At 62.8% G+C, this 19,784-nt stretch overlaps 1 protein-coding gene across 1 annotated transcript; it reads right to left on the bottom strand.

The window, feature by feature from the left end:
• Nucleotides 1-245: 245 nt before the first annotated feature.
• On the bottom strand, nt 246-19,482 carry LOC119191278 (serine/arginine repetitive matrix protein 1-like). Its single transcript, XM_037445187.1, has 9 exons — nt 19,257-19,482; nt 13,578-13,761; nt 13,183-13,480; nt 12,586-13,054; nt 7,002-7,486; nt 6,027-6,904; nt 5,772-5,948; nt 485-737; nt 246-377 (listed from the first exon to the last, which is right to left on the bottom strand). Exons 1-9 carry the CDS (start codon nt 19,480-19,482, stop codon nt 246-248), a joined length of 3,102 nt encoding a protein of 1,033 aa, XP_037301084.1.
• Nucleotides 19,483-19,784: the final 302 nt, after the last annotated feature.

The raw sequence follows: 19,784 nt of genomic DNA on the forward strand, positions 1-19,784 counted from the left end.
GGCCCCGCATTGGGGGAGCGGGGACTGGCTTTCCCGAGCCTTTTCCCTTTCTCCCTCTTGGTTTTAGGCTGGGCGGACCTCCTACAATTACCTCCCGACACGGGAGTTGTGTGTCCCCATTGACGGTCTTGTTTCGTGGGCCAGCGCGGCCTCTGGGCTGGTCCCATAGGGCGACTCCATCTGGCCTGGACCCTCGTTCTACCATCGCCCGCATTTCTTCTGCTGACGTTTTGGCTCCGCAGACGCTAGTTCCTCGAGCCGGCGGCGGAGGGCTGTATTCTCCTCTTGAATAGCTTCATGTTCGCCTCGAGGCGGGCACTGTTCTCCTGCCACTTTTCACCGTTCTCCACTCCAGACGGTAACGACCTCTGTTCCGGCTGCGTGATGTACCGGGCGTTTTGTTAGCACCCAGTTTAGTGCCTTCTGGGAAGTGCCTTTGAGGTTGCCAGATTTCCTCACTGTTGTGCGTACCACCTGCCCGCACTGCTCTAGGTCCTCTTCTCAGCACGGGTCGGTCCTCATCTTCGGTCTCTGATGCCTTAGGAAGGATCGGCGACTTGACAAAATGGAGCCGGTCCTCCAATTCCTTGTCGGCCTTCTTCTTCGCCTCTTCGCGTTGGAGCTTATCCCGTTCGAGCTGAGCTCCAAGCCTGCCGACATATTTGCCGACTGAGGGCGGGCGTCCTCTCCCTCTGCTGTCAGTCGTTTGCGACTTTGGCGCTGGTTCGTCGGTGTCGCTGGTGAATTGCGACGAAGACTATGCCTTGAGCGCGAGTTCCTCCTCCAAAGTTTCTTGCTCCGTACGGTGGAGCCGCTCCCACTTGAGTCCGAGTCGCTCGGAGGCCGTACGAATTCAGTTGCCACCTCCATGGGCTTCGCCCGTGTTCTCCCTCTCTACTTCTCCATCAGGGTTTCGCCCCGAACTCCGCCTCCCCAGCCGGAACCGGAGTAGGCAACTCGTCAATAATATTTTGGGTTTTAAAATTGAGTCCATATTGTTCCCACGAGTATGGGGAAAGGGTGGTCCGCCCAGGCAGTGCCCCTGTACCTGGGTAAGCCTAGCGTAACCCGCACAGAGTGTCGGCCGGTACTCTGGCGGGGTCGCACTCGAGACCGAACTACCCATCGGCCATGCATCCCCGCGGTGCGCCGCCGCTTGGGATTCGGGGTGATTTTTATAGAGGTTTTCCTCGCGGTCCGGGCGGTTAAGCCAAGACCCTCGGTCCGGCAGGAGCGCGAGACATATCCACAGACCTCCATACCGGTTTACGATCTATGACGGCGACAATGGGAGGGAGTCCCCCACTGCCTGCTCGGGGCGGGGTGAGCGCACACCGAGCCCGCCGACACCCCGGACAGAACCGGGGCCGCCCAGATGGGCCAATCTCGACACCACGACACGACGGCCGCCGCTAGAGGCGACGACCGCCAACCAACTCGGTTGTCAGGATATTCGCCAGCGCGCAGATCAGCCTGATCGGTCTGATCGACGCGCCGTTGCCCAGGGTGCACCACGAGGAGGTTTCCTGACCTAGCACCCCACCCCTAACCTAACCTAACCTAACCTAACCTAACCTTTTTTTGGTTTCGCGGAGAAAGTGCCTTATTACTACCGCCCAGCCTTCGCGGGGGGGGCGACTGAGCGGTTATGTTGGGGTCACCGTGCCTTACGACCCGACGTTGCGCCGCCCGGAATTGATGTAGACCTTCGGGCGACCGCCGGGCCGAGTCCCTAACCTATGTACAACGCACGGCATACCAACTAAAACTCCGCGGTGGCCCTCTTCGGCGCATTAGGGACGGCTGCGGGCTTCCTCTGACGTTGAAATGTCTAGTCTGCGACCGCAACCGCCCCTGCGCGGTGCCGCCTTGCGGCCCGTCTCCTATGGGGGGGGGGCTCAAAAGCCCCCGCGCACCGAAGGACGCCCTCGGCGTCTACGGCAGCGTGAGGCCAACAACACGCTGCCGTCCATCCCGGGGGTCAACCGAATAGTGTGCGATGAACGCACTACACGCACTGAAAAGTGCATGCGCACTAGGACGGGCAGCCCCCTGCTGCCCGCCGACGACCCCCTTCGTGGCCCCTATTAGTCGCCTTTACGACAGGCAGGGGATACCGTGGTGGAATTCTCCAAACGCCCCCATTCCACAGGGCGGGAGACGCCGGTCAGTCGTCCACCCGGCGCCTCCTACGTCTCCTCTGACGGCGGGAGGGATCCTCCCTCTCTCGATCCCTCTCGGCACTCTCCTTCTGCGAGAGGACCACCTCGCAGAAGTGGGCCACCGCACGCCAGGCCTCCGGGCTGCCGACCATGGAAGCGACCACGGCCGGCAGCGAGAGGTCTCCTCCGACGACTGACACGAGAGCGCTGCGCTCATCGTCCCAGGCTGGGCAAGACTCCAACGTATGTTGGGCCGTATCCCGCGGGCAGTTGTCACAATGGTGACACACGGCGCTCACCTCCGTGCCTACTATCTGACACAGGTACTCCCCGAAGCACCCATGCCCGGTGAGCACCTGCGTCAGGCGAAATGTCGCCGCGCCGTGGCGCCTGTCCAGCCACTGTGCAAAGACAGGACGCACTGCCGCTACGGCCCGAAGCCCCGCTGACGGGGCCTCCAGCCTGAACGCCACTCCTCCACGGCGGCTCGCCGTAAGGAGGCCCTTTGGCCTCCACCTCCTTCAGGGCCGGACGCTGCCCGTTCCTGAACGCCTCCTCCCTCCAATGAAAAGTATCGGAGAGGGCTTTGGCGTCCAGATCCCAGGGCAGGAATCCGGCCAAAAGACAAGCCGCCTCGTACGAGACCGTGCGGTACGCCCGTATGGCCCGCTGCGCTACGACCCGCTGCGGGCCCCTCAGGAGGGCGACAGAACGCCCCCCCAGGGCGTCAGCCCAGACTGGGCTGCCGTACAACGCCATGGACCGCACGACCCCGTGGTACAACCTTCGGCAAGGGATACCAGGACCTTCCAGGTTGGGCAGCAGGCTAGAAAGAGCGCCCGCTGCCCTGGACAACTTTGTCCGCAACTTTTCAAAATGGGCGCGGAATTCCCACCGGCTGTCCAAAATCAGACCTAAATACTTCATAGTTTTGCCGATGGGAATCCGCACCCCTCAACCTCGATGTGGGCACCGGCCGGTGGCCCTCGCCGAGGCCCGTGAAAACAAATGGCCTCGGTCTTCTCGAGGGCCACCTTCAAACCTAAACGCCTGATTCGGCTCACTACGTGGCCGGTACCCACCGCCGCCAGGATCGCGGCGTCCTGGAAGGTCTTAGACGTCGCCGTGACCAACGTGTCATCCGCGTAACACGTCACGTCGACGCCCCAGAGATTGGCACCACGGAGCACCCAGTCGTACCCGATGTTCCACAAGAGAGGGCCTAGAACCGACCCCTGTGGGACACCGCACGACATCGCTCTTCGGTGCCACCCGTCGGCGCCCGGATACACCACGTACCTGTCGGAGAGGTACGCGCGCACCAGACGCCTGAGATAGGGCGGCACCACGTGGTACCGCAGTGCTTCATTGATGCATGGCCAGGGGAGCGAATTAAAAGCGTTAGAAATGTCTAACGAGACGGCGATAATCACCATTCCCCTGGCCACTGCTTCCTCCGCCTGCGACTTGACCCGCAGAATCGCGTGGACAGTTGAGCGTCCACTCCTAAAACCAAACTGTTTGTCGGCCAAATTTGGACCGACCCTCTCGAGATGCTCGACGAGGCGCGCGTGTATAATACGCTCAAAAAGTTTGGCGACCTCGTCGAGCAGCACGATGGGCCGGTAGGCCGACGGCGACTCTGCGGGTCTCCCCTCTTTCTTAAGCAGGACGAGCTTCCCGGTCTTCCACCGCGCCGGGAAGACGCCCTGCACCATACAGGCGGAGAATAGGCTACGGAGCCGCGGCCCCAGGTACTCGAGGGCTAACACCCAGGCTTTCCCGGGGATGCCGTCGAGACCCGGGGCGGTGTTTTTGCCCCGCAGCCGAAACACTGCCGCCCGCATTTCCGCGGGCGAAACCTCTGGGATATCCCTTGCCGAAAACGACGATGACGCCACTTCCGGTGGCGCCATCGGTGGAGGAGTGGTATCCTCGGTGGCCGGGAACAAGGCCGCGACAACGTTGGCCAGAAGTTCTGGCCGGAGACTCTGCGACAGCGGGGGCGCCGCCGGACGAAGCTTGTTCATGACGAGCTTGTATGGGCGCCCCCACGGGTCCGCGTCGAGAGTCTCCACAAACTCCTTACGTGCCGCGACCTTGGCCCTGTGCACGGCCACCCGCAGCGCTCTCTTCGCCTCTTTATAGAGGCCGTAGAGCTGCCGCTCCCGGTCTTCATGGTCTCGTGCGCGAATACGGCGGCGGCGATGCCTGGCGTATCGGCGGCGCGCAGCCACGCAAGACGCGCGCAACTGCGCTAACTCCGCCGACCACCAGTACACCTCCCGCCGCGGAGGACGACGGAGCGCCCGGGGCATGGCGGCGTCGCAAACGTCCGACATTGCCACCCCGAACCACTCCGCCTCCTGCTCGACCCTCACCGGACCCTCCGGCTCGGGGAGCCACGAGACTGCCAGAGCGGCCAGCTCTAGGGCCTCCTTGTCGAGGCGCCTTAATGCCCACCGCGGGCCGTCCTGACCAGGGGCACTCGGTCCACCACTGGGCTGGTTACGTTGACTCGTGGGCGCGGCGACATCGAACCTTATATATCGATGATCCGATAGTGTCTCCGCGTCCACGAGGACCCTCCAGCCACGGACACGACGTGCGACGACGGGGCACCCAAACGACAAATCAACAATTGACCCGCCGTTGTGCCGCACGCACGTGTCCACCGACCCCCTGTTCAGAACGGCCAGGCCGACGGAGATCGCCCATTCCTCCAGGACCTCACCGCGAGCGTCGGTCGCCGGCGAACCCCAGACCGCGGATTTCGCGTTGAAGTCACCGGCGACGATCGTCGGGTGAGGTTGGCCCTGCTCAACCAGGGCCCCCAGCCGAACGAGGAAAGATTCGAACTCGGCCAGGGGGTCTGTTGGGGGAGAAATAAACTCCAACTATCCACAATTCCCCCAACAGAGCCGCGACGCATCCCTGGCCCTTCTCGACTTTTGCGAAGGGCGGGGAGCCAGCGGCACCCTGGGTGATGATGGCCACCGACCCGTCGATGTCCCCTACCCAGTTATCTCGGGGCGGGACAAAATACGGTTCGGCGACCACGGCCACTTGCACCGACCACTGCGCCAGGCTTTGGGACAACAGGTCCTGGGCGCGGGCGCAGTGGTTGATGTTCGCCTGGAGGAAACTTATATCCATTATTGATGGGCGATCTCCTCCACGTCCATCTCGGCCACTGCCTGTTGCGGTGGGCTCGCCGCCTGCGGCTGGGACAGAACCTCAGCCGCAGGCGCATTCCTTCTTTGGGGGCGGCGCCGGTTGCGACGGGAGGGGGCAGCGCATGCCTTCCCCCCTAAGCGGTGCCCGGCGGGCCTGCCAGCGGCCGCGCAGACTGCGCAGTTCGGCGGGGCCTTACATTCTCGGATCTTGTGGCCCGCCTGGCCGCAGCGGTAGCAAAGGTCGCTGCGGTCCACTGCGCAGTCGCAGCGCTCCCGGACGTGCCCGGACTCCAGGCACCGGAAACACCGCATTGGCCGCGACTCTAGGACGGTCACCTTAGCCGCGGTCCAGCCTATTAAGATGCGGCCCGCCCCCTTGACCTTTTGGGCCGCCTTTATGGGCATTTTCACCCAGGCGGTCCCTACACCTGACCGATCGGGGCGAATCTGCCCTACTTTAATTAGCTCCGAGGAGCACTCACCGGCCTTTGAGAGGGCCGCTGCGACTGACTCCGGAGTGGCCGTGTAGTCCAGCTCCGTCAGCCGCAGTTCTACAGTCTTTGTGGGTCGGGATACTTTCACATCCTCCGACCCGAGGCACTCCCTCAGCCTTGCGGCAAGGGAGTCGGCCCTCTCTTCGGAGTTGGCCCCGGGCACCTCGTACATTGGGGCGCCCGTGGCCGCAAACTTTGGCCTCAACCTGCTGATATCAAGGCCGGTGAGGTCAACTCTCGCCTGGGCGTCCGTCAGTACTTGTTTGTACGACAGCCCCTTGGCCACCGCCGACGGCGTTAGGGAAATGATAACCGCCGCGGAGCGTGGCGGCCGCAATTTGGGCTCCGCCCTGCGCGTCGGCTGCGGCGGCTGTGCATTGGCCGCTTGCGCTGTAGCGGGCTTCCCTTTCTTTGACTTCTTGGCCACCACTACCCACGGCGTATCCATTGACGCAGGGGCCGGCGGCAGCGGACGGGGCTCCGGCGCTGGTTGCACTGCCTGTCCTTTCTTTCCTCCCTTTCTTGTTTTGGGGCCTGGCGCCTTCCTCTTTTCAGGTGCACCGTTCTTCTCGCGGTTTTTTCTGGCTGTTGGTGCCGTCGTGGGCGTCACAGCCGCCGTCGCCGAGGAGGGACCCGCTATGACTTGCGGCGGGGCGCTGGAGGGCCCAGCAACAGGAACGGGGATAGTGGGAGCCGGGGCGGGAGCAGGTGCAGGCTTGGCCGACTTTTTCCCAATACCTTTGCCCTTTGGCTGCTTACTTTGCGCTCCCCCAACGATACCATCCGCTACCGGGAGTTGCGTATCCCCGGTAGTCCTTCGTTCGTGTGCCAATGGGGGGCGCTGTGCCGGGCCCATCTGGATAGACTCCATCCTGGCCTGCACCCTTGCCTCAATCATTGCCAGCACTTCTTCCGTAGAAGGCTTACTGGCAGACGCCTCTAGTTCTTCTAGGCGCCTCCGTAGGGAGCTGTTTTCCTCCTGCAACTTTTTCACGGATTCCGCAAGTTGGGCTCCGCGCTCTTTCCACTCGCGTGCCTCCTTTTCTAAGCGTGCCATCAACTCGGATTCCGGCTGCTCGACGTATTGTTTTATTGTGTCCGTCACATGATTGAGTGCTTTCTGCGAGGTCCCTTTTAGGTTCCCCCGACTTACGGACTATGTGACGGACCATATGACCGCAGTGTAGCAGGTCTTCCTTCGAGATGACTCGGGGTTCCTCGATGTCCATGCGTTTCGAGGTCACCGGCCGTTTTTCTTGTCGAAGTTGATCCTCGAGTTCTTTCTCCATTCTTTGACGGGATTGCTCCCGCCTTCGAGCGTCGAGCTCTTTTTGGGCCTTTTTAAGGCCCGCATAATGCCCGGTAGATGGCGGACGCCCTCGTCCTCTGCCATCAGTCGTGACCGCTTTCGGAGCCGGTTCGTCAGTCTCGCTCGTCAAGCATATTTCGCTCTCCTTGGAGCGAGAGTGCCGTCTCCAGAATTTCTTGCTACGGACCGACGACATACTCTCACTTGATTCGGAGTCGATTCCGAAGCTGTCAAAAGGCCTTGTGAACTCGGCCGCTACCTCCATGGGCCTTTCAGCCGCACTCTCCTGCACCTCGTCTACGTCATTGGGCTTGCACCCGCCGACCTCCGCCTCTCCAGCCGGAACTGGAGTAGGCAATCTCGTCAATGTGACTTTTGGGTTGTTTAAGATTTAAAAATTCCATTACTGTTCCCACGAGTATGGGGGAAAGGGTGGTCCGCCCAGGCAGTGCCCCCTGTACCTGGGTAAGCCTAGCGTAACCCGCACAGAGTGTCGGCCGGTACTCTGGCGGGGGTCGCACTCGAGACCGAACTACCCATCGGCCATGCATCCCCTCGCGGTGCGCCGCCGCTTGGGATTCGGGGTGATTTTTTATAGAGGTTTTCTTCCTCGCGGTCCGGGCGGTTAAGCCAAGACCCTCGGTCCAGCAGGAGCGCGAGACATATCCACAGACCTCCATACCGGATTACGATCTACGACGGCGACAATGGGAGGGAGAGTCCCCCCCACTGCCTGCTCGGGGCGGGGTGAGCGCACACCGAGCCCGTCGACACCCCCGGGGCAGAACCGGGAGCCGCCCAAGATGGGCCAATCTCGACACTACGACACGACGGCCGCCACAAGAGGCGACGACCGCCAACCACCTCGTTGTCAGGATATTCGCCGGCGCGCAGATCAGCCTGATCGGTCTGATCGACGCGCCGTTGCCCAGGGTGCACCACGTGGAGGTTTCCTGACCTAGCACCCCAACCTAACCTAACCTTTTTTTTTTTTTTTTTTTTTTTTGGTTTCGCGGAGAAAGTACCTTATTACTACCGCCCAGCCTTCGCGGGGGGCGACTGAGCGGTTATGTTGGGGTAGCCGTTGCCTTACGACCCGACAATTGAGCGGCCCGGAACCCACGGGCGGCGGTCGGGCCGAGTCCCTAACCCTAACAAACTAGTCCCTACGCAACGACCTACCAACTAAAACTCCGCGTTGACCCTCTTCGGCGCATAGGGACGACTGCGTGCTACCTCGTGACACCAGGTCCGAGTTTCGTCCGCGGCCGCCCCTGCGCGGTGCCGCCTTGCGGCCCGTCTCCTAAATGGGGGGGGGGCTCCTAAGCCCCCGCGCACCGAAGGACGCTCTCAGCGTCAGCGGCAGCGTGAGGTCAACACCACACTGCCGCCCATCCCGGGGGTCAACCGAAAGTGTGCGATGAACGCACTACACGCACTGAAAAGTGCGCGCGCACTAGGACGGACAGCCCCTGCTGCCCGCCGACGACCCCCTTCGTGGCCCCTATTAGTCGCCTCTTACGACAGGCAGGGGTTTACCGTGGTGGTATTCTCCAAACGCCCCCATTCCACAGGGCGGGAGACGCCGGTCAGTCGTCCACCCGGCGCCTCCTACGTCTCCTCTGACGGCGGGAGGGATCGGCCCGTTCCCGATCCCTCTCGGCACTCTCCTTCTGCGAGAGAACCACCTCACAGAAGTGGGCCACCGCACGCCAGGCCTCCCGACTGTCGACCATGGACGCGACCACAGCCGGCAGCGAGAGGTCTCCTCCGACGACTGACACGAGAGCGCTGCGCTCATCGTCCCAGGCTGGGCAAGACTCCAACGTATGTTGGGCCGTATCCCGCGGGCAGTTGTCACAATGGTGACACACGGCGCTTATCTCCGTCCCTGCTATCTGACACAGGTACTCCCCCGAAGCACCCATGCCCGGTGAGCACCTGTGTCAATCTAAAAGTTGCCGCGCCGTGGCGCCTGTCCAGCCACTGTGCAAAGACAGGACGCACTGCCGCGACGGCCCGAAGCCCCGCTGACGGGGCCTCCAGCCTGAGACGCCACTCCTCCACGGCGGCTCGCCGTAAGGGAGGCCCTCTTGGCCTCCACCTCCTTCAGGGCCGGACGCTGCCCATTCCTGAACGCCTCCTCCCTCCAATGGAATGTATCGGAGAGAGCCTTGGCGTCCAGATCCCAGGGCAGGAATCCGGCCAAAAGACTAGCCGCCTCGAACGAGACCGTGCGATACGCCCGTATGGCCCGCTGCGCAATGACCCGCTGCGGGCCCCGCAGGAGAGCGGCAGAACGCTCCCCTAGGGCGTCAGCCCAGACCGGGCTGCCGTATAGTGCTATGGACCGCACGACCCCGTGGTATAACCTTCGACAAGGGATATTTGGACCTTCCAGGTTGGGCAGCAGGCTGGAAAGAGCGCCCGCCGCCCTGGTCAACTTTGTCCTTAAACTATTAAAATGGGCGCTGAACTCCCATCGGCTATCCAAAATCAATCCTAAATACTTCATGGTATTGCCGATGGGAATCCGCACCCCCTCCACTACGATGTGGGCACCGGCCGGTGGCCCCCTCCGAGGCCCGTGAAAGCAGATGGCCTCGGTCTTCTCGAGGGCCACCTTTAAACCTAAACGCCGAATGCGGCTCACTACATGACCGGTGCCCACCGCCGCCAGGATCGCGGCGCCCTGGAAGGTCTTAGACGTCGCCGTGACCAACGTGTCATCCGCATAACACGTCACGTCGACGCCCCAGAGATTGGCACCACGGAGCACCCAGTCGTACCCGATGTTCCACAAGAGGGGCCTAGAACCGACCCCTGTGGAACACCGCACGACATCGCTCTTCGGTGCCACCCGTCGGCGCCCGGATACACCACGTACCTGTCAGAAAGGTACGCGTGCACCAGACGCCTGAGATAGGGCGGCACCACATGGTACCGCAGTGCTTCGTTGATGCATGGCCAGGGGAGCGAATTGAAAGCATTGGAGATGTCCACCGACACGGCGATCACAACCGGCCCCCTGGCCACTGCTGCCTCCGCCTGCGACTTGACCCGCAGAATCGCGTGGACAGTTGAGCGTCCACTCCTAAAGCCAAACTGTTTGTCGGCCAAATTTGGACCGACCCTCTCGAGATGCTCGACGAGGCGCGCGTGTATAATACGCTCAAAAAGTTTGGCGACCTCGTCGAGCAGCACGATGGGCCGGTAGGCCGACGGCGACTCTGCGGGTCTCCCCTCTTTCTTAAGCAGGACGAGCTTCCCGACTTTCCAACGCGCCGGGAAGACGCCCTGCACCATACAGGCGGAGAATAGACTGCGGAGCCGCGGCCCCAAGTACTCGAGGGCTAACACCCAGGCTTTCCCGGGGATGCCGTCGAGACCCGGGGCGGTGTTTTTGCCCCGCAGTCGAAACACTGCCGCCCGCATTTCCGCGGGCGAAACCTCTGGAATATCCCTTGCCGAAAGTTCCGACGACGATGACGCCACTTCCGGTGGCGCCATCGGTGGAGGAGTGGTCTCCTCGGTGGCCGGGAACAAGGCCGCGACAACGTTGGCCAATAAATCTGGCCTGAGACTCTCCGACAGTGGAGGCGCCGCCGTACGAAGCTTGTTCATAACTAGCTTGTATGGGCGCCCCCACGGGTCCGCGTCGAGAGTCTCCAAAAACTCCCTACGTGCCGCGACCTTGGCCCTGTGAATGGCCACCCGCAGCGCTCTCTTCGCCTCTTTGTAGAGGCCGTAGAGCTGCCGCTCCTGGTCTTCGTGGTCTCTTCCTCGGATTCGGCGGCGGCGATGTCTGGCGCATCGGCGGCGCGCAGCCACGCAAGACGCGCGCAACTGCGCTAACTCCGCCGACCACCAGTACACCTCCCGCCGCGGAGGACGACGGAGCGCCCGGGGCATGGCGGCGTCGCAGACATCCGACATTGCCACCCCGAACCACTCCGCCTCCTGCTCTACCCGAACCGGACCCTCCGGCTCGGGGAGCCACGAGACTGCCAGAGCGGCCAACTCTAGGGCCTCCTTGTCGAGGCGCCTTAACGCCCACCGCGGGCCGTCCTGTCGAGGGGCACTCGGTCCACCAGTACTATTGGGCCGGATACTCGGGGGCGCGGAGACATCGAACCTTATATAACGGTGGTCCGACAGCGTCTCCACGCCCACGAGGACTCTCCAGCCCTGGACACGACGTGCGACGGCGGGGCTCCCAAACGACAAATCCACAATAGACCCGCCGTTGTGCCGCACGCACGTGTCCACCGACCCCCTGTTCAGGACGACCAGGCCGACGGAAATCGCCCATTCCTCCAGGACCTCACCGCGAGCGTCGGTCGCCGGCGAACCCCAGACCGCGGACTTCGCGTTGAAGTCGCCGGCGACGATCGCCGGGTGAGGTTGGCCCTGCTCAACCAGGGCCCCCAGCCGAACGAGAAAAGATTCGAACTCGGCCAGAGGTCTGTTGGGGGAGAAATAAACTCCTACAATCCACAAGTCCCCCAACAGAGCCGCGACGCATCCCTGGCCCTTCTCGACTTTTTGCGAAGGGCGGGGAGCCAGCGGCACCCTGGTGATGATGGCCACCGACCCGTCGATGTCCCCTACCCAGTTATCGCGGGGAGGGACAAAATACGGTTCGGCGACCACGGCCACTTGCACCGACCACTGCGCCAGGCTTTGGGACAACAGGTCCTGGGCGCGGGCGCAGTGGTTGATGTTCGCCTGGAGGAAAACTAGGTCCATTACTGATGGGCGATCTCCTCCACGTCCATCTCGGCCACTGGTTGCGGTGGGCCCGCCGCCTGCGGCTGGGACAGAACCTCAGCCGCGGCGGCATTCCTTCCTTGGGGGCGGCGCCGGTTGCGTCGGGAGGGGGCAGAACAAGCCTTCCCCCCGAGCCGGTGCCTGGCGGGCCTGCCGGCGGCAGCGCAGACTGCGCAGTTCGCCGGGGCCTTGCACTCGCGGGCTTTGTGGCCCGCCTGACCGCAGCGATAGCACAATTCGCTGCGGTCCACCGCGCAGTCGCAGCGCTCCCTAACGTGCCCGCTCTCCAGGCACCGGAAGCACCGCAGGGGCCGCGACTCGAGGACGGTCACTCGAGCCGCGGTCCAACCGATCAAAATTCGGCCCGCCCCCTTCACCTTTTGGGCCGCCTTTATGGGCAAACGAACCCAGGCGGTCCCAACGCCGGGGCGAATTTGGGGCGAATTTGCCCCACCTTGATTGTCCGCGGGACACTCACCGGTTCTGGAGAGGGCCGCTGCGACCGACTCCGGAGTGGCCGTGTAGTCTAACTCCGTCAGCCGCAGCTCTGCAGTCTTCGTGGGCCGGGAGATCTTAATATCCTCCGACCCACCGAAGCACTCCCTCAGCCTTGCGGCGAAGGAGTCGGCCCTCTCCTCCGAATTGGCCCCGGGCACCTCGTACATCGGGGGCGCCCGTGGCCGTGAACTTCGGCTTTAGCCTCGAGATATCCAATCCGGTGAGGTCCACGCGATTCTGTGCGTCCGTGAGGACGCCCTTGTACGTCAGACCCTTTGCCACTGCTGCCGGCGTCAGCGAGATTACCACGGCCGCAGATCGTGGCGGCCGCAGTTTGGGTTCCTTCCGGCGCGTAGGTTTTGGCGGCTGCGCGCTGATTTGTTGGCGCTGCTGTCGACTTCCCCTTCTTTTCTTCCTTCTGGCCACCTCGACCCATGGCGTCTCCATTGAGGCAGGGGCCGGCGGCAGCGGACGGGGCTCCGGCGCGGGTTGAACTGCCGGCTCTTTTCTTCCGCCCTTCTTCGGCTTGGAGCCTGGAGCCGACTTCTTTACAGCCGCCGCGCTCTTCTCGCGTCTTCTTGCTGGCGCCATCGCGGTGTCGACGCCGCCGCAGTAGAAGGGCCCGCTACGGCTTGCGGCGGAGCGCTGGAAGGCCCAGCAATGGGAGCGGGGATAGTGGGGGCAGGAGCGGGCTGGGCTGTCTTTTTTCCCTTTCCTTTTCCCTTCTCCTTCCTCGGCTTGGCGTAGGTTCCGCCAACATAGCCATCGCTCACCGGGAGTTGGACATCCCCGGGAGTAGTCTTCTTTCGTGTGCCAGCGGTGGCCGTTGCGCTGGGCCCATGAGGATCGACTCCATTCGAGGCTTGGACCCTCGCTTCGACCATCGCCAGCATCTCTTCTGTTGTTGGCCCTTTGGCGGCCGCTTCCAGCTCTTCGAGGCGTCGTTTCAGAGCTGTGTTCTCCTCCTGGATGGTCTTCATGTTTGCCTCGAGCCGGGCACAATTCTCCTGCCACTTCTTTGCCTCGCTCTCGAAGAGAGCGATTGCAGCGGACTCAGGTTGGTCTACATACCTGGCAATTTTGTTCGTGACCCAGTTTAAGGGCCTTCTGGGAAGTTCCTTTGAGGTTGCCAGATTTCCTCACTGTTGTGCGTACTACCTGGACACACTGTCTTAGGTCTTCCCTCAGCACGGGTCGGTCCTCATCTTCGGTGTCTGATACCTTGGGAGGGATCGGCGACTTGACGAAATGGAGCCGGTCCTCCAGCTCCTTGTCGGCCTTCTTCTTCGCCTCCTCGCGCTGGAGCTTATCCCGCTCGAGCTGGGCTTTCCTCAAGCCGACATATTTGCCGACTGAGGGCGGGCGTCCTCTTACTCTGCCGTCGATCGCCTGCGTCTTCGGCGCCGGTTCGTCGGTGTCGCTGGTGAATTGCGACAAACTGTGCCTTGAGCGCGAGTTCCTCCTCCAAAGTTTTTTGCTTCGTACGGTGGAGCCGCTCCCACTTGAGTCCGAGTCTAGACTCAGGAGGCCGTACGAATTCAGTTTACCACCTCCATGGGCTTCGCGCCCGTTTTCTCCTTCTCTACTTCGCCATCAGCGGGCTTTCGCCCCCGAACTCCGCCTCCTCAGCCCCCGGATTCCGGAGCCGGAGAAGGCAACTTCGTCAAAAGAATTATAATGGGTTTTAAGGTTTTGAGATAAAGATTCCATGATTGTTCCCACGAGTATGGGGAAAGGGTGGTCCGCCCAGGCAGTGCCCCTGTACCTGGGTAAGCCTAGCGTAACCCGCACAGAGTGTCGGCCGGTACTCTGGCGGGGGTCGCACTCGAGACCGAACTACCCATCGGCCATGCATCCCCTCGCGGTGCGCCGCCGCTTGAGATTCGGGGTGATTTTTATAGAGGTTTTCTTCCTCGCGGTCCGGGCGGTTAAGCCAAGACCCTCGGTCCGGCAGGAGCGCGAGACATATCCACAGACCTCCATACCGGGTTACGATCTATGACGGTGGCAATGAAAGGGAAAATCCCCCCCACTGCCTGCTCGGGGCGGGGTGAGCGCACACCGAGCCCGCCGACACCCCGGGACGGAACCGGGAGCTGCCCGAGATGGGCCCCACGACGTTGTCCTAGTCGACGGCGGAAAATATCGTCAGCGGGCCTACTCGCCAACGCCACAAGTGACGGAGAGACTGGTCGACGACGACACTGTCCGACGGCGTAACTAGACGGCGGCCGCCGCAAGAGGCGACGACCGTCAACAACTCGTTGTCAGGATATTCGCCGGCGCGCAGATCAGCCTGATCGGTCTGATCGACGCGCCGTTGCCCAGGGTGCACCACGAGGAGGTTTCCTGACCTAGCACCCCAACCTAACCTAACCTAACCTAACCTAACCTTTTTTTTTTTTTTGGTTTCGCGGAGAAAGTACCTTATTACTACCGCCCAGCCTTCGCGGGGGGCGACTGAGCGGTTATGTTGGGGTAGCCGTTGCCTTACGACCCGACAATTGAGCGGCCCGGAACCCACGGGCGGCGGTCGGGCCGAGTCCCTAACCCTAACAAACTAGTCCCTACGCAACGACCTACCAACTAAAACTCCGCGTTGACCCTCTTCGGCGCATAGGGACGACTGCGTGCTACCTCGTGACACCAGGTCCGAGTTTCGTCCGCGGCCGCCCTGCGCGGTGCCGCCTTGCGGCCCGTCTCCTAAATGGGGGCTCCTAAGCCCCGCGCACCGAAGGACGCTCTCAGCGTCAGCGGCAGCGTGAGGTCAACACCACACTGCCGCCCATCCCGGGGTCAACCGAAAGTGTGCGATGAACGCACTACACGCACTGAAAAGTGCGCGCGCACTAGGACGGACAGCCCCTGCTGCCCGCCGACGACCCCTTCGTGGCCCCTATTAGTCGCCTCTTACGACAGGCAGGGGTTTACCGTGGTGGTATTCTCCAAACGCCCCCATTCCACAGGGCGGGAGACGCCGGTCAGTCGTCCACCCGGCGCCTCCTACGTCTCCTCTGACGGCGGGAGGGATCGGCCCGTTCCCGATCCCTCTCGGCACTCTCCTTCTGCGAGAGAACCACCTCACAGAAGTGGGCCACCGCACGCCAGGCCTCCCGACTGTCGACCATGGACGCGACCACAGCCGGCAGCGAGAGGTCTCCTCCGACGACTGACACGAGAGCGCTGCGCTCATCGTCCCAGGCTGGGCAAGACTCCAACGTATGTTGGGCCGTATCCCGCGGGCAGTTGTCACAATGGTGACACACGGCGCTTATCTCCGTCCTGCTATCTGACACAGGTACTCCCCGAAGCACCCATGCCCGGTGAGCACCTGTGTCAATCTAAAGATTGCCGCGCCGTGGCGCCTGTCCAGCCACTGTGCAAAGACAGGACGCACTGCCGCGACGGCCCGAAGCCCCGCTGACGGGGCCTCCAGCCTGAGACGCCACTCCTCCACGGCGGCTCGCCGTAAGGAGGCCCTTTGGCCTCCACCTCCTTCAGGGCCGGACGCTGCCCATTCCTGAACGCCTCCTCCCTCCAATGGAATGTATCGGAGAGAGCCTTGGCGTCCAGATCCCAGGGCAGGAATCCGGCCAAAAGACTAGCCGCCTCGAACGAGACCGTGCGATACGCCCGTATGGCCCGCTGCGCAATGACCCGCTGCGGGCCCCGCAGGAGAGCGGCAGAACGCTCCCCTAGGGCGTCAGCCCAGACCGGGCTGCCGTATAGTGCTATGGACCGCACGACCCCGTGGTATAACCTTCGACAAGGGATATTTGGACCTTCCAGGTTGGGCAGCAGGCTGGAAAGAGCGCCCGCCGCCCTGGTCAACTTTGTCCTTAAGCTTTTAAAATGGGCGCTGAACTCCCACCGGCTATCCAAAATCAAACCTAAATACTTCATGGTATTGCCGATGGGAATCCGCACCCCTCCACTACGATGTGGGCACCGGCCGGTGGCCCCTTCGAGGCCCGTGAAAGCAGATGGCCTCGGTCTTCTCGAGGGCCACCTTTAAACCTAAACGCCGAATGCGGCTCACTACATGACCGGTGCCCACCGCCGCCAGGATCGCGGCGCCCTGGAAGGTCTTAGACGTCGCCGTGACCAACGTGTCATCCGCATAACACGTCACGTCGACGCCCCAGAGATTGGCACCACGGAGCACCCAGTCGTACCCGATGTTCCACAAGAGAGGGCCTAGAACCGACCCCTGTGGAACACCGCACGACATCGCTCTTCGGTGCCACCCGTCGGCGCCCGGATACACCACGTACCTGTCAGAAAGGTACGCGTGCACCAGACGCCTGAGATAGGGCGGCACCACGTGGTACCGCAGTGCTTCGTTGATGCATGGCCAGGGAGCGAATTGAAAGCGTTTGAGATGTCGAGAGAAACCGCGATGACGAACTTTTCCCCTGGCCACTGCTGCCTCCGCCTGCGACTTGACCCGCAGAATCGCGTGGACAGTTGAGCGTCCACTCCTAAAGCCAAACTGTTTGTCGGCCAAATTTGGACCGACCCTCTCGAGATGCTCGACGAGGCGCGCGTGTATAATACGCTCAAAAAGTTTGGCGACCTCGTCGAGCAGCACGATGGGCCGGTAGGCCGACGGCGACTCTGCGGGTCTCCCCCTCTTTTTTCTTAAGGCAGGACGAGCTTCCCGACTTTCCAACGCGCCGGGAAGACGCCCTGCACCATACAGGCGGAGAATAGACTGCGGAGCCGCGGCCCCAAGTACTCGAGGGCTAACACCCAGGCTTTCCCGGGGATGCCGTCGAGACCCGGGGCGGTGTTTTTGCCCCGCAGTCGAAACACTGCCGCCCGCATTTCCGCGGGCGAAACCTCTGGAATATCCCTTGCCGAAAGTTCCGACGACGATGACGCCACTTCCGGTGGCGCCATCGGTGGAGGAGTGGTCTCCTCGGTGGCCGGGAACAAGGCCGCGACAACGTTGGCCAATAAGATCTGGCCTGAGACTCTCCGACAGTGGAGGCGCCGCCGAACGAAGCTTGTTCATAACTAGCTTGTATGGGCGCCCCACGGGTCCGCGTCGAGAGTCTCCAAAACTCCCTACGTGCCGCGACCTTGGCCCTATGAATGGCCACCCGCAGCGCTCTCTTCGCCTCCTTGTAGAGGCCGTAGAGCTGCCGCTCCTGGTCTTCGTGGTCTCTTCCTCGGATTCGGCGGCGGCGATGCCTGGCGCATCGGCGGCGCGCAGCCACGCAAGACGCGCGCAACTGCGCTAACTCCGCCGACCACCAGTACACCTCCCGCCGCGGAGGACGACGGAGCGCCCGGGGCATGGCGGCGTCGCAGACATCCGACATTGCCTCCCCGAACCACTCCGCCTCCTGCTCTACCCGAACCGGACCCTCCGGCTCGGGGAGCCACGAGACTGCCAGAGCGGCCAGCTCTAGGGCCTCCTTGTCGAGGCGCCTTAACGCCCACCGCGGGCCGTCCTGTCGAGGGGCACTCGGTCCACCAATACTATTGGGCCGGATACTCGGGGGCGCGGAGACATCGAACCTTATATAACGGTGGTCCGACAGCGTCTCCACGCCCACGAGGACTCTCCAGCCCTGGACACGACGTGCGACGGCGGGGCTCCCAAACGACATGATCCACAATAGACCCGCCGTTGTGCCGCACGCACGTGTCCACCGACCCCTGTTCAGGACGACCAGGCCGACGGAAATCGCCCATTCCTCCAGGACCTCACCGCGAGCGTCGGTCGCCGGCGAACCCCAGACCGCGGACTTCGCGTTGAAGTCGCCGGCGACGATCGCCGGGTGAGGTTGGCCCTGCTCAACCAGGGCCCCAGCCGAACGAGAAAGATTCGAACTCGGCCAGAGGTCTGTTGGGGAGAAATAAACTCCTACAATCCACAAGTCCCCAACAGAGCCGCGACGCATCCCTGGCCCTTCTCGACTTTTGCGAAGGGCGGGGAGCCAGCGGCACCCTGGTGATGATGGCCACCGACCCGTCGATGTCCCCTACCCAGTTATCGCGGGGAGGGACAAAATACGGTTCGGCGACCACGGCCACTTGCACCGACCACTGCGCCAGGCTTTGGGACAACAGGTCCTGGGCGCGGGCGCAGTGGTTGATGTTCGCCGGTGCCTGGCGGGCCTGCCGGCGGCAGCGCAGACTGCGCAGTTCGCCGGGGCCTTGCACTCACGGGCTTTGTGGCCCGCCTGACCGCAGCGATAGCACAACTCGCTGCGGTCCACTGCACAGTCGCAGCGCTCCCTTACGTGCCCGCTTTCTAGGCACCGGAAGCACCGCAGGGCCGCGACTCGAGGACAGTCACTCGAGCCGCGGTCCAACCGATCAAAATTCGGCCCGCCCCCTTCACCTTTTGGGCCGCCTTTATGGGCAAACGAACCCAGGCGGTCCCAACGCCGGAGCGATCAGGGCGAATTTGCCCCACCTTGATTGCGTCCGCGGGACACTCACCGGCTCTGGAGAGGGCCGCTGCGACCGACTCCGGAGTGGCCGTGTAGTCTAACTCCGTCAGCCGCAGCTCTGCAGTCTTCGTGGGCCGGGAGATCTTAATATCCTCCGACCCACCGAAGCACTCCCTCAGCCTTGCGGCGAAGGAGTCGGCCCTCTCCTCCGAATTGGCCCCGGGCACCTCATACATGGGGGCACCCGTGGCCGTGAACTTCGGCTTTAGCCTCGAGATATCCAATCCGGTGAGGTCCACGCGATTCTGTGCGTCCGTGAGGACGCCCTTGTATGTCAAACCCTTCGCCACTGCTGCTGGCGTCAACGAGATTACCACGGCCGCAGATCGTGGCGGTCGCAGCTTGGGTTCCTTACGGCGCGAAGGTTTTGGCGGCTGCACCCGGCTGGTTGACGGCGCTGCTGTCGGCCTCCCCTTCTTCTTCCTTCTGGCCACCTCGACCCATGGCGTCTCCATTGAGGGCAGGGGCCGGCGGCAGCGGACGGGGCTCCGGCGCGGGTTGACCTGCCGGCTCTTTTCTTCCGCCCTTCTTCGACTTTGGAGCCTGGTGCCGGCTTCTTTGCAGGCGCGGCGCTTCTCTCGTCTTCTCGCGGTTGCTGGCGCGCATCACGAGGTGTCGACGCCGCCGCTGTAGAAGGGCCCGCTACGGCTTGCGGCGGAGCGCTGGAAGGCCAACCCAGCAATGGGGAGCGGGGATAGTGGGGGCAGGAGCGGGAGCCTGAGCGGGCTGGGCCGTCTTTTTCCCCTCCCTTTTCTCTCCTTCCTCGGCTTGGCGTGGGTTCCTCCAACATAACCGTCGCTCGACTGGGAGTTGAACATCCCGGGAGTGGTCTTCTTCTCGTGTGCCAGCGGCGGCCTTTTCGCAGGGCACATGAGGATAGATTCCATCCGGGCTTGGACCCTCGCTTC

This window comes from Manduca sexta, unplaced genomic scaffold (assembly GCF_014839805.1).
Source record: "Manduca sexta isolate Smith_Timp_Sample1 unplaced genomic scaffold, JHU_Msex_v1.0 HiC_scaffold_1293, whole genome shotgun sequence".
Classification (NCBI taxonomy): Eukaryota; Metazoa; Arthropoda; class Insecta; order Lepidoptera; family Sphingidae; genus Manduca; species Manduca sexta.